General features: G+C 44.3%; 1 protein-coding gene across 1 annotated transcript in view; it reads right to left on the bottom strand.

The window, feature by feature from the left end:
* MICOS10 (mitochondrial contact site and cristae organizing system subunit 10) overlaps positions 1-12,628 on the bottom strand; it is a 34,852-nt gene continuing 22,224 nt past the window's right edge. The window contains exons 2-4 of the mRNA XM_020899221.2: positions 3,363-3,410; positions 2,269-2,378; positions 1-248 (exon numbers count right to left, since the gene is read on the bottom strand). Coding sequence (XP_020754880.1) covers positions 234-248; positions 2,269-2,378; positions 3,363-3,410 — 173 coding nt within the window. The 3' untranslated portion in view covers positions 1-233. The remainder of the gene's footprint in view (positions 249-2,268; positions 2,379-3,362; positions 3,411-12,628) is intronic.

The raw sequence follows: 12,628 nt of genomic DNA, 5'->3' as shown, positions 1-12,628 counted from the left end.
TTCCGATTTTAGTTTAGTTTATTTCTTTTAAGACCACCTCCTTGCAATTTCCAGAGAGAAAATACAAAACAAGAAACAGACTTGGTTTCAAAGACGTACACAGTGTGCTGACTTGAAAGCATTACTGGTGACGCGGTTACGGAGAGTGCCGGCTCACTCCAGGGCACTTCAGTATTCCTGAGGAATAAACGTGGTTTCTCCTGCCCTCCCACTGGGATGCTCTCAGGTGTGAATCACTGCTCCTGCTCCTGGAAAGGAAGGACACTCCGTTAGAAGGTGCGCACGGCTTTCTGACGAGCCTCTCTCGACCCGCCGCTGCGGGGCAGATGCAGAGGGCCCTACCAACGTTTGCCTGAAATCTGTCTCACTCACAAGAGGACCGTCTGCATCCCACCAGCTTCTTCAGAGTGGCTCCTCAACCTCTGAGGGCAGAACAGGAAAGGAACACGAGAGGACTGACAGGTGGTCCCTGGATAACTCACTCCTAAAACCCATCAAAGGGACGGGTCCCAGGTGGGTGGAGAGAGCACGGCCCTGCAATCAAACAGCCTACTAATGCTTGGAGCTTTGGCAAGTTCCTAAGCTCGGTCAAGTTCAGTTTTCTCATCTGCTGAATGAGGGTCATTAAACCTCTGCTGCAGGCCTCCTGGGAGAGAGGTCTAGAGAAGAACACAAAGATACAGCACCCAGGGGGCCCACGGGGCGTGGCAGGCGCTCAGCAGTCGCCACCCTGTGTTACGACCACGCTGCAGGAGCCCCAGCCGGGGTTCCGCTCCTCTCCAGACTAGAGGGTGACAGCATCGGGGCACCGGCTCCAGTCCAGATGGAGTTACAAGGCCGTGCTGGAGCAGCATGCACGAGGAGGCTGTGCAATCTCTAACGGCATTTTCCACAGTAACTCCAGCCATTAAACATATACACATGTAATCACCCCTGAGCCATTTATCCATGACAACTCAGCTGGAACAATGAAAACATCTCACACAATTAAAAGACCTAAAGCTCCCCTCCTTGTTCCTTTCTGTTCTCCTCCAGACTCAGCTGCGAGGCGAGACGGGAGAAGCCGGTAGCAGGGAAACTGCCCGCCATCAGCACTGGTGCCACGCAGCTGCCCTCCGCACGCGGGCCCCTGGGGACCCACCCTGGCCGTGGCGCAGGGGCGGGTCATGACGACCGAGGGCGGGCCTGCTCGAGGCTCTCCCACCTCCCCTGCTCCCAGTCCTCTCCCCAGGCCTGCAGGCTGGCCAGTGGGCAGCCGGCAGTCTAAGCACCTTCTCAGATAGGGGCTACTGAGCTGGGACATTCATTTGTACCCCATTCTCTGCCCTGCTTGTTATTACAGTGGAACAATGGATGAGTCAGTCACCCTTTCTCGGCTGGCCTCCACTGTAATAACCAATATTTCTGTTTATATAGCACCTCAGAGATTGAAGGTATTTTCACATTTAATCTGCACAGCAATCCCGTAGGCAGAAATTACCACCCTCATAAGTGAGAAAAGAAGGGAAGAACTCCAGAGCACCCAGAAAGCACACACGGGGGGGTGTCCTGGCTTCTGGGCTCTCTCCCCTGGTCCCCGCTGAGGCCCAGACCAGTGATTCTAGCTCGAGGTTAACCAAGAAGGCAGATGACTCTGCACACCCTGAGAACGAGTTCTTCATGAAGGTGGTGTTGTGTAACGGTGATGCCTTAGTAAGCCTGAGGCCCCGAGGCCATGAGCACATCTAATAAGATATACAACTTACTTCATTCATTTATTTTACATTTATTTGAGCACCTACTTTGTTCTAAGCCCCGAGGATACAAAAATAAACAGCATCTCTGTCCGGAGGCTGCTATGCACAGAAACTTTTAGGAAACATGATACGTCCCTTCACTTGTGGCATGCGTTAAAACTTTTGCATCTTGTTTGCATCCTTAGAAACTCATCTGCCTGCAGCAGAATCAGGCAGGACTCACAGTCAAGAACATGCCCTCTTCAGCAGAAAGCAGAAGCATAACTGAGTTCAGATGTCTTTAGGTTTAGCCTGAACGTGTGTGAGATGTTTACTGGGCACTCTGAGATCCTGAACAAAAGTGCTGCCTACAGAAAGGAGATATTTGATATGAATCTGCTTTACTGTGATGATTCAAGTCAAGGCAGGCTCCTGAGCACTTAGGAGCTCAGCAGTGCCACAAAGACCTAAGTTTATTTATCAGTTATCTGCCTCTAAAGAATTCTCTGGGAAGTCAGGAGGAAGAAAGAGAAGTTATCAATTCTGTACATACTTTGACATATTTTCCATGAAGAAGGTACGGAGCCTGGAAATCATGCTGACAATTGGAGTAGGCCATTCCCAATCCCATTCCAGAGCCAAAGGCTAATGGCCACATTCTTCCTGGTGAGCAGAAAAGGAAAACCCCAAGAGGGAACCGTGAAGAGAAAATAAAGCTTTCCTCTGGCTTCAGTACATGTGTTTAGGGTTCAGTAAACATTCAACATGCATCCCGCTGATGACTGTTATATGCCAAACATTTCTGTCAATGTCTCATCACCAGTCCAAAAAAGGGAGAGGGGGATGAATTAAGTACCCATGCTACGAGACTTGAAGTCTTAATAAGTGGTACAACATGAAAACAGCAGACACGGGTGAACCTTTTAACTTTTCTATGCCAGTTCTAATCATCTGCTCATTTTAACTAATTCTTAAAACTTACCATAAATAATACCAGTAAGGCCTTTGAATTTTTAAGGTATGTAAGAACTTCACCAGTATTCACATATTTTGATTCTACTAAGTCATGAGGTTTATTTAAGCTAATGCCACAGATGATTACTTCACATCAGCACTGGGTTCACTGGGATTCTCCGGTTGTGTATTCTCCACCAGTTCCTCATGGAAAGAGGTCAAAGTGACCCCTATGGCTTCTATTCAACAGCCAAACTTCAGAAGTTCTCCCACCGAATGAAAGGGACACTGCCTGCCCTTTGCTCAGGAGAATTTCTAGCCAAAAAGCATATTTTTTTCTGGTCCACTTCATTTTATTACCAGCAGGACTTCTGTTTTCAGGCTGCTTTAGAAAAAATTGTAACTAATTAGAATTATTTGACAGTGTAGATCTGGCCAAACGACTCACTGCATAAAGTACAGGGTTTTTTTTTTGTTTTTTTTTTTAATGATATCATATTTAAGACACCAGGCTCCCTGACTTAGTGCCCGGGGGGAATTCTGCAGATGCCCACCCCGTTCTGGCCTTTTTTGAGCCTGCTGTACTTGCCTAGCTCATTTTACAGTGGCCTACCTAACCCCATACATGGATGGACTGGCAGCCAGTACATATACACTAGGACGTTATGCGCACAGGTAGTAAGGCACACTTACTTTTAAATAGGGTAAGTGAGAAAACAAGTCCTAATCCAAAGCCAGTACCTACAAAAGAGAGAGGAAAAACATGTTAAACACCTTAATAGTAACTTGACAAAAATAAAATGAACATTTCATAAATGTGAACATCTACAAGACAGATTTTTTAACTTGGCAGAGAGACGAGTTTCTCATTTCAAACTTTCCTTCTTGTCGTCAGAGGCTCTGTCTATGCCTGTGGTCCCCTTTGCCCCACCAGGGGATAAGAACTTTCTCCCCGCGTTCTATCTAGACGAGTCTCAGGGGTGGGGGGACAAGCCAGGAGACAGTTCTGAAGATTGTCTTTGCACGGCTTGCAGACAGCCTCCAGCACCTTAGGCTCCCGCTCCACCTTCCCCGAGCACTCCATGGCCTGCACGTCAGGTAAACACCCTCAGCGGGAAGCTCCCCTGGCTATTTCAGCATTTTGAGTGATGGCGACGTTTTGAGGAAGACGGAAAGGAGCGATCCAGAAGAGCTGCCAAAGGCTGTCACAAGTCGGAGTGTCCAGACAGGGGGAAAGCACATCTTCAAACATGGACATCAAGCCCCTCTCCTCGCTGACTCACGGGGCACTCTTAACCACCATCTTTCAAGATGAAAAAACAAGTGCAACCCTGTTTTAGTGATCTGGTAGGAAAAAAAAACTTTAAATACCTAATTTTAAATCAAACTTCACAGGAACCTTAAGCTTGGGGCCAAAAAAAAAAAAAAGCTAAATCGTCATTTTGACCAATCTTTCTCAACCTTAGTCATTCTATTGCTTTGGTCATAATTTATTTTCTTTAAAAAAGAAAAAAACCATTAATGAGTATTTAATTATATAAATTCAATTTCAACTTAAATAGCATCTATAATCACAGATTTGAGTGCTAGCTATACTTTTTCAATAAGGTACATTTTAAACAAATGCAGAACGATTAAAATAAAAACATTTACCTGTGGTACCACTTTAGGAAAAAAATCACCTCACATACTGTAGAGACACATGTCCCAAACTTTGAGATAAACTTATTTTTCCATTATCAAAAAAGTAAAGTTATACATGCCAAGAAAGAGAGCCAAGACCTGTTTTTTCCTCAGACTTGACAGATAATTGTTTTCAGACTTTTCAGAGTATCCTAAATGTTCTTTACTAAGTGTCTGCCCCATGGTCAACAGAGCCCTGACCAACTTCTCCACAATTAAGCACCACATAAAGGTCCCAATTCTCACTTGCCTTACTGGTTCTCCAATATGTGCTGCTGAAATCCCTGTCTAACCATGAATGTAGGCTAGGCAGTGTGAACACTCAAAGTGCTCCTCAGCTAGAAACCTGACCTTTCTGCCCCAAACACAGAGAGCTTCATCTTAAGCAAGTAAGCTAACCCACACCTTTTGTGCTTCTCCTGTGCACCAATCTACTTGATGCTGGTCTGACGAAAGTGTTTATGTATTACCCCAGAATGAGTTCTGATCATTCTCTCTTACCCTCTACATGTGGCCATGATGCGTTTCCTTCCTATGACTGTATCCTATAAAAATATGAATTTTAGTTAAAAATCATTACTTTGTACTGTCTGACAGGCCCTGCACTAGGCACTGTTGCCCAGCTTTAAAATGCAACATCTGAAGATCTCTCATGTCATCCCAATTTCCATGCAATTTAATGAAGTGATGGAAAACCAGTCAGTTTACAGACCACAATGGTTAACCTCTTTCAGGCTGACATACGGAGAAGGAAAAGGAACAAACATCAGTCTCTCCCACGGGTACCCAACATTCCCTCCCTACTCCACCAAAAATTATTTTTTAAACCAAACACCACCCTGACATGGTATTATCCCCCAGTTTCCAGATACAGAAAATAACTTGCTCAAGGACATGTTTAGTTGGTGGAAGAGCAGTGAACTGGGCCCACGTCTGCCAGACTCCGAAGCCACTAGATCCCCCCAAAAGCCTCAACCCCTGAACAACGGATACCTCCCAAGGGAAACTGGAGTATCGAGATTCCTAATGCCAGCGAAGCAGGATTCAGCCAAAACCAAAGCGTGCCTTCCATGTGACAGCCCAGGCCGCGAGGCAACCAGGGCTGCAACAAGCCCACACAAGGCCAGCTGGGCTTGTTCAGATCCATCCCCGGGCTGCTCCTGCGGCACACGTCACAGACACAAGCCTACTGGGAAGGTGTGCCGCCAGGACTGCAGAGACGCAGCCATCACGACTGATACTCCCCAGCAGGAGTCTGCTGTTGCTTGGTTTTCTAAAATGGCATGGGCTTCCATTTCAAAGTAACTCGCCTCACCCCCTTGCAGCTGGAAGATGAGTAAGACAGTAAATTGGTCCTAGAAAATGAGGTAAAGAATTTGGACTAGCCCACAGATTTCAAACCAGGCAGTGGGATGGGGAGGTAGGCCAGTACAAACACAATGGCTCACAATCAGAGCGTTCGGTCTTCTCCATCTGGAAGGCAATTTTTTGGCAAACAAATCAAAGGCCCAAAAGGAAAATATTTCAGCACTTTCCTTGTCCCTCTGATTCCATGCCTGCCTCTATTTTCCCCCACGGAAAGAAAGCTCTCTGATGCTCAGCTTTTCCTAACAGGAGATCAAGAGCGATGCTAAAGTCACTGCTACCAGCTATCACAAAGAGGAGAAAGGCTTCAACATCAACCAGGACAAAGCAGAAAATCTTTCCTCTCTAGACTTCATTTAAGTACAGGTATATGCCCGACCACTTCAACTTTGCTACTATTAAAGACGTGTGCGTGCCTGTGCGTGTGTGTGTGAATGAGAGTCACTCAGTCGTGTCCGACTCTTTGTGCCCCCAAGCTCCTCTGCCCCTGGAATTATCTGGGCAAGAGTACTGGGGTGGGTGGCCGTGCCTTTCTCCAGGGGGTCTTCCCAACCCAGGGACTGAACACAGGTCTCCCGCATTTCCAGCAGACTCTTTACTATCTGAGCCACTAGGGAAGCCCTATTAAAGGCATTTACCTGCAAGTATAAACTGGGATCAAAATCACAGTTCAGACTAGCCTGAAGGAGAAGTATACTCTATGCTCTTAAGTTGAGCTGCTACATCTTTAACTCTTATGAGTGATTTTTTTTCCCTCCATTTCTATATTTTTAAGATACAAAATACCAAGTCTGCTCCCTTCAGAAAAAATACCACAGAAGATGATGTTTAAATGCCATCGTTTTAAGTTAGCTATCTCGGTTATTTAAGAGATAAATAATGGTGGAACTGCTGATGAGTTTCACAGGTTCAAGTTCTCACATGCTCAATTTTCTTTTAAAAGGCAACATGTTGCTTCAAAGAAAGTCCCACCTGATCAGGGGACACCAACTGCGCAGCTGTTTCCACTAAAGATTGGCACCTCTAGGCCAGGTTTAAACCTCGTAACAATAAAACATGAAAGGTCTGTCTTACAATAAAAACAAACCAACATGGAAAAAGAGAAGAGTTCTCTCAGCCTTTGGCCACTTCTTTTCTGTTGTTGCATTTCAAGTTCTCTTAGAAGAAAAAAGCCAGAGGAAAAAGTACAAAGCATTTTTCACCTTCCCTGGGAGCAAATATTTAACTATGAATAAAATTTATATAACTCTGCCTCCCCTTTTAAGACTGTTCTTTTGGCCCATGCTGTCTGGAACGACAAATAACTCTAAAGTAAAGAAATGCCTGATTGTAGGTACACATCTTTCTAATGGCAAAGTCCACCAAGGGGAAGGTGGGGAACAAGGCAAAAAAAAAAACCCCACAAAAAACCCACCCCACAACAGAGAAGCCTTATGGAATTGACATTAGGCAAGAAGCCCATGCTCTGAAACCATTTCTTTTGGAGAGGAAAAAGAATTGGCACAAATTCTTTCAAAAAAGAAATTATTCCGAATCAATCTAACCCAGCACTTTAATGCATGCTTAATGCCCAGAAGGACATCATAAAACGGGCCAGCAGATAAACACACATTTTTAGAAAGAAGCAATTCCTCAACAGTTCATCTGATACGATCTTAGTAACAAACAACAGAGAACTCACCCACTAACCACATAAAAACGCTGCCGCATCCTGTGCCCAAGTGGATTTTATAACGAAAAAGAATAACAACTAACAGCAGTATACCAGTGTACACCCCAAGCCACATTTGTGTGCGTGTGGGGTGAGGGAAATCTATGTGGATGGCCATTACTGTGACATATGGACCATTTCTAGTCAGTCAATGCAACTTTTTAAGAAAAATCTTTGCTCTTACCATGCCACATATCATGAAGCTTGACTTTACTGAAATATTGAGAAAGCAAACATAACCAGCAAGAATGAAGCAGCAGGCCACATAATCTGACTGCAGTCCTGAGGTACAAATGATTTTTTTTTTTTTTGGGGGGCTATCCTACAAGGCATGCAGGACCTTAATTCCCTTACCAGGGATTGAACCCAGGCTCCCTGCAGTGGAAGCATGGAATCTAAACCACTGGACCACCAGGGAAGTCCCAGAAATGTACTTTGGATGTCAGTCCCTAAGCAGAACAAGTTGGAGAAACAAAGGTTCCTATGGAATCAACTTTGTAGAAGTCGTAATTGTCAACGAACATTCAACTGAGGAATAACTCGCTGGGGGGAAGCATTAAAAAAAAAATCCTCAGAAAGTCACTTAAAAAACATGTCCATGAAAAACTGATCACAGGGAAAAGACGACCACAGACCTTTTATTTATCAATAATTGATTATAACTAAGATCTCATTCCAGCTTATTAACATTTTAACAAAGCTCCTAAATTCCTAAGTCCAAAGTGTAGTTATCAATGCTAAATTTTTGATCTACATCTAAAAATTAAAACTGCAAAGCAAAATTCCATTTTACTTTGTATGATAACATATCAAGATGTAATAGCAAACAGTTAAGTACCATATTCAACTGGCAGTTTATGAATGTGAGAAACTACAGCAATTATAAGCAAGTTTTTAAGGGTGTGGAAGCCATATGCCAAACAACTTTATTCTTAAATGACAGAAGAAAAAGATACAGCTTCCAAAATAGGAGAGATTTACTTTCTCACTGCATGTGATGGCAAGAGCACTGATGCTGCTGGGAGACTGGTCCAGTTCAGAGCCCTGGGCCGTCCTCAGCGGCCAGCCCTCTGACCTCAGGTTCGGGCTTTAGCCTCACCTCCCTCAGCGTGCTTGTCTACGAGCACCGCTGCGCTAGGAAAACGTAAGGTGTCTGCAGTCTGACACGGACTTCAATAAATGGTAATAAGGTCTGCCACCTCTCTAAAAACACACTCAAAAGACGTCAAAAGTGTAACGTAAGAGTTAATCCTCTATTAAAACACAACTCCGCAGGAGGATCGCACTGTGGGTGAACCACAGCTGAAAACTGGAATCCTTTTTACCCACTCTTTGCATAGCTGACTTTTTTTCACAGGCATTAGCAACTGTTTACACAAAAACATTTTTTTTTCTTAAACAAAATAGGGGATTCCTTCAGATTCACTGCTGAACTGGAACATGTTGCTTTAAAATACAACATTTTCCTAGAGCTGTCTTGTGTTTAATAAAGCTATATTTATGCTTTGCACATGGATTAATATCAAACTGACCTATTTATAATGGGTATTCTTTCCTGTTCAATCATGTTTCTATCAACACTATTACAATCAACAAATGCATTTGTTATGACAGAACAAACAAGAATGTGCTTTTATAGAAAAGTACCCTTGGGACTAAGTTTAGTGAGAATTACATTTCCAAGAAACATTCCTGATTTATGAAAGATGCTCAGGGCCCAATTTATGAGAGGAAAAAAAATAGTTTTAAGTCAACTCCAAACTGTGTTACTTAATCCTTTGAGGCAAAGACAGATTGTCCCAGGTGTCCATGCGTAAATGCCAAGTCATGTGAATTAACCCAGAAAGTGTGCCAGACCAAGGGCCCGGAGATGGTAAATGTGGTCTGTGTTAATCAGCTTCTCACAAGTCAACACTGCTGCGGGGTGTGCAGGAAACAGGCTAAGAAGGTGGCTATTTCACAAGACCTTACCCTCCCTGTGCTTCTCAGACTACACAGAGGCTAAAACATCTGTAGGAATTTCCAGGGTGGACATCAATTACCAGGATTCTGATCAGAACAAGTAAAGCAGTCGGTCAAAAGGAGTAGACAGGGAAGGTAAATGTGGAAGCCATTACCGTACTGGCGTGCTGCTTCCGGAAAAGTCAACTCGTGACAAGGGTCCTTTAAAATGAGAGCATATAGCACAGGATCCAGCTTTCAGAATTCCGACAGCTGTATGGCTTTTCAAGAACGCACGAAAGAAACCTGGCTGTATACGTTTTACTAAAATACAGTTTATTCACATGTGGGCAGAGGATGCGGGAAAATAAGCAGTTCTGATGACTAATTATTAAAGGGACATTGGAGAAAATGCAGAATTACTAAGTTTCAAAAAACACTATCAAAGATGCCACTGCTGTTGTTTAGTCACTAAGTCGTGTCTGACTCTTTTGTGACCCCGTGGACTGCAGATGCCATGTACTGGGGGGAAGGGGTGCTTTGGGGTTCCCTGGTGGCGCAGACGGTAAAGAACCTGCCTGCAATGCAGGAGACCCAAGTTCAATCCCTGGGTAAGGAAGTTCCCCTGGAGGAGGGCATGGCAGCCCACTCCAGTATTCCCGCCTGGAGAACTGCATGGACAGAGGAGCCTGGGGGGCTAGAGTCCAGGGCTTGCAAAGCGGGACACAACTGAGCGACGGACACTTCTGAGGTACTAACATTCACAGAGTGGCAGGCACTGGTGTTGGAGAAGGAAATGGCACCCCACTCCAGTACTCGTGCCTGGAGAACCCTGTGGACGGGGGAGCCTGGTGGGCTGCTGTCCATAGGGTCGCACAGAGTCGGACACGACTGAAGTGACTTATCACGCATGCATGCATTGGAGAAGGAAATGGCAACCCACTCCAGTGTTCTTGCCTGGAGAATCCCAGGGACGGAGGAGCCTGGTGGGCTGCCGTCTGTGGGGTCGCACAGAGTCGGACACGACTGAAGCGACTTGGCAGCAGCAGGCACTAACGTGCCAACGCTCCCATGTATTATTTCATTTGATCCACAGAACCACCTATGAGGTGCATTATGATCCTGACTTACAGAAGGCAAACAATGTACAGAACGGGGTGAAGTGAGCTGCCCGAGAAAACACAACTAAGACAGAGAATGCAAACCAGGCTGCTAGACTCCAGGGCCATGGCGCTTTTCTACCCGCAGAGAAAACATCAGGGAGAGGTCGGTCAGAAGGGCTGCAGGGAAACTAGTCTATTGTTACATAGGACAACAAAGGGTTTTCTGGATTGTAGCGCTTTGCATGGGTAATTTATGACTTCGTGAGTCTTCAATCCCTCAAGAAAACAACAGAAACCGCAGATGTCCGACTTATCAAGAGTGATAACAACCCCCCCAAATTACTTAGAATCAAGGAGAAACAGGCCACAAGTCAAGCTGGGAGGGGCTTCCTTCTGGGCACTGGCTGGAGAGGAAAGTGCCTTCCCTCCCTACCCCCCAGCCCCTCCTCCTCAACCTCAGTAACTGGCGGCTCATCCTTGAGAAAGTAAATAGAAAAACCAAGGCTTCATCACACCCTGTGTATACATCACCATGGCTTTCTGTGGTTTCCTTCTTGACTCAAATGAAAAATCAACAGAGAAACAAGAACCAATAGTTTCTTTTCCTTACACATTTACTTAACCTATATTCATTAGCATTTTTTTTTTTAGTTTTTTAAAATTAATTTATCTTTTTATTGAAGGATAATTGCTTTACAGAATTTTGTCGTTTCCTGTCCAACCTCAACGGGAATCAGCCGCATGAACACATGCATCCCCTCCCTTCTGAACCTCGCTCCCGTCTCCCTTCCCGTCCCACCCCTCTAGGTTCTTTCCTTGTGTTTAGTCTTCATTAGTTTCATGAGTGTGTATCTCGGCTTGTTTCTCCTTGGTTTTATCCTGTATGGGACTCTTTGCACCTCTTGGACTTGATCAACTGTTTCCTTTTCCACAATGGGGAAATTTTCAAATATAATCTCTTCAAAAATCTTCTCATACCCTTTCTTTTTCTCTTCTTCTTCTGGGACCCCTACAATTCACATATGGTGCATTTGATATTGTCCCAGAGGCCTCTGAGACTATCCTCAGTTCTAGGGATAAATTTCTTTTTTCTTGGAGTATGTAGTGCTTATTTTTCAAAAAGTGGGAAGTGGATACACAGTGGTTACATTTTAGCTATAGTGTTATGAAGATTTCTGGGTAAGACAGGTTAAACAGGATTGAGAACACTGGTTAGTGGTGTCTCCCTTCCTTGGACTAATTAAATACCCTCTCTAGGCAACAGCTTCTTTGTACTGAAAATAGGAATACTACCAGTACCTATCTCTAACTGGGGAAGAAAGAACAAGGATGAAACAACATAAGATGTGTAAAAAGCTTGAAAGAACAGTGCATTGCACACAGTAATTATAAATGTGTTCTTTTCCCACAAAAAGCATTTCAAGAACAAATACTTACTGAGCACTGAAGGGCAAGAACCCTGGGTTCTCAATCAAAAAATGGGCCAAAGAACTAAACAGACATTTCTCCAAAGAAGACACAGAGATGGCTAACAAACACATGAAAAGATGCTCAAGATCACTCATTATCAGAGAAATGCAAATCAAAACCACAATGAGGTACCATCTCACACCAGTCAGAATGTCTGCTATCCAAAAGTCTACAAACAATAAATGCTGGAGAGGGTGCGGAGAAAAAGGAACCCTTTTACACCATTGGTGGGAATGTAAACTAGTACAGCCACTATGGAAAACAGTATGGAGATTCCTTAAAGAAACTGGAAACAGAACTGCCATATGACCCAGCAATCCCACTGCTGGGCATACACACCGAGGAAACCAGAATTGAAAAAGACACATGTACCCCAATGTTCATCACAGCACTGTTTACAATAGCCAGGACATGGAAGCAACCTAGGTGCCCAATGGCAGATGAATGGATAAGAAAGCTGTGGTACATACACACAATGGAATATTACTAAGCTATTAAAAATAATGCATTTGAGTCAGTTCTAACAAGGTGGATGAAACTGGAGTCTATTACACAGCGCGAAGGAAGTCAGAAAGAAAAACACCAATACAGTATACTAACACATATATATGGAATTTAGAAAGACAGTAACGATGACCCTATATGCGAGACAGCAAAAGAGACACAGATGTAAAGAAGAGACTTTT

Source organism: Odocoileus virginianus, chromosome 30, assembly GCF_023699985.2.
Source record: "Odocoileus virginianus isolate 20LAN1187 ecotype Illinois chromosome 30, Ovbor_1.2, whole genome shotgun sequence".
Lineage (NCBI taxonomy): Eukaryota > Metazoa > Chordata > Mammalia > Artiodactyla > Cervidae > Odocoileus > Odocoileus virginianus.
The sequence above is the reverse complement of the archived record's forward strand: the minus strand, read 5'-3'. Positions and strand labels throughout refer to the sequence as shown.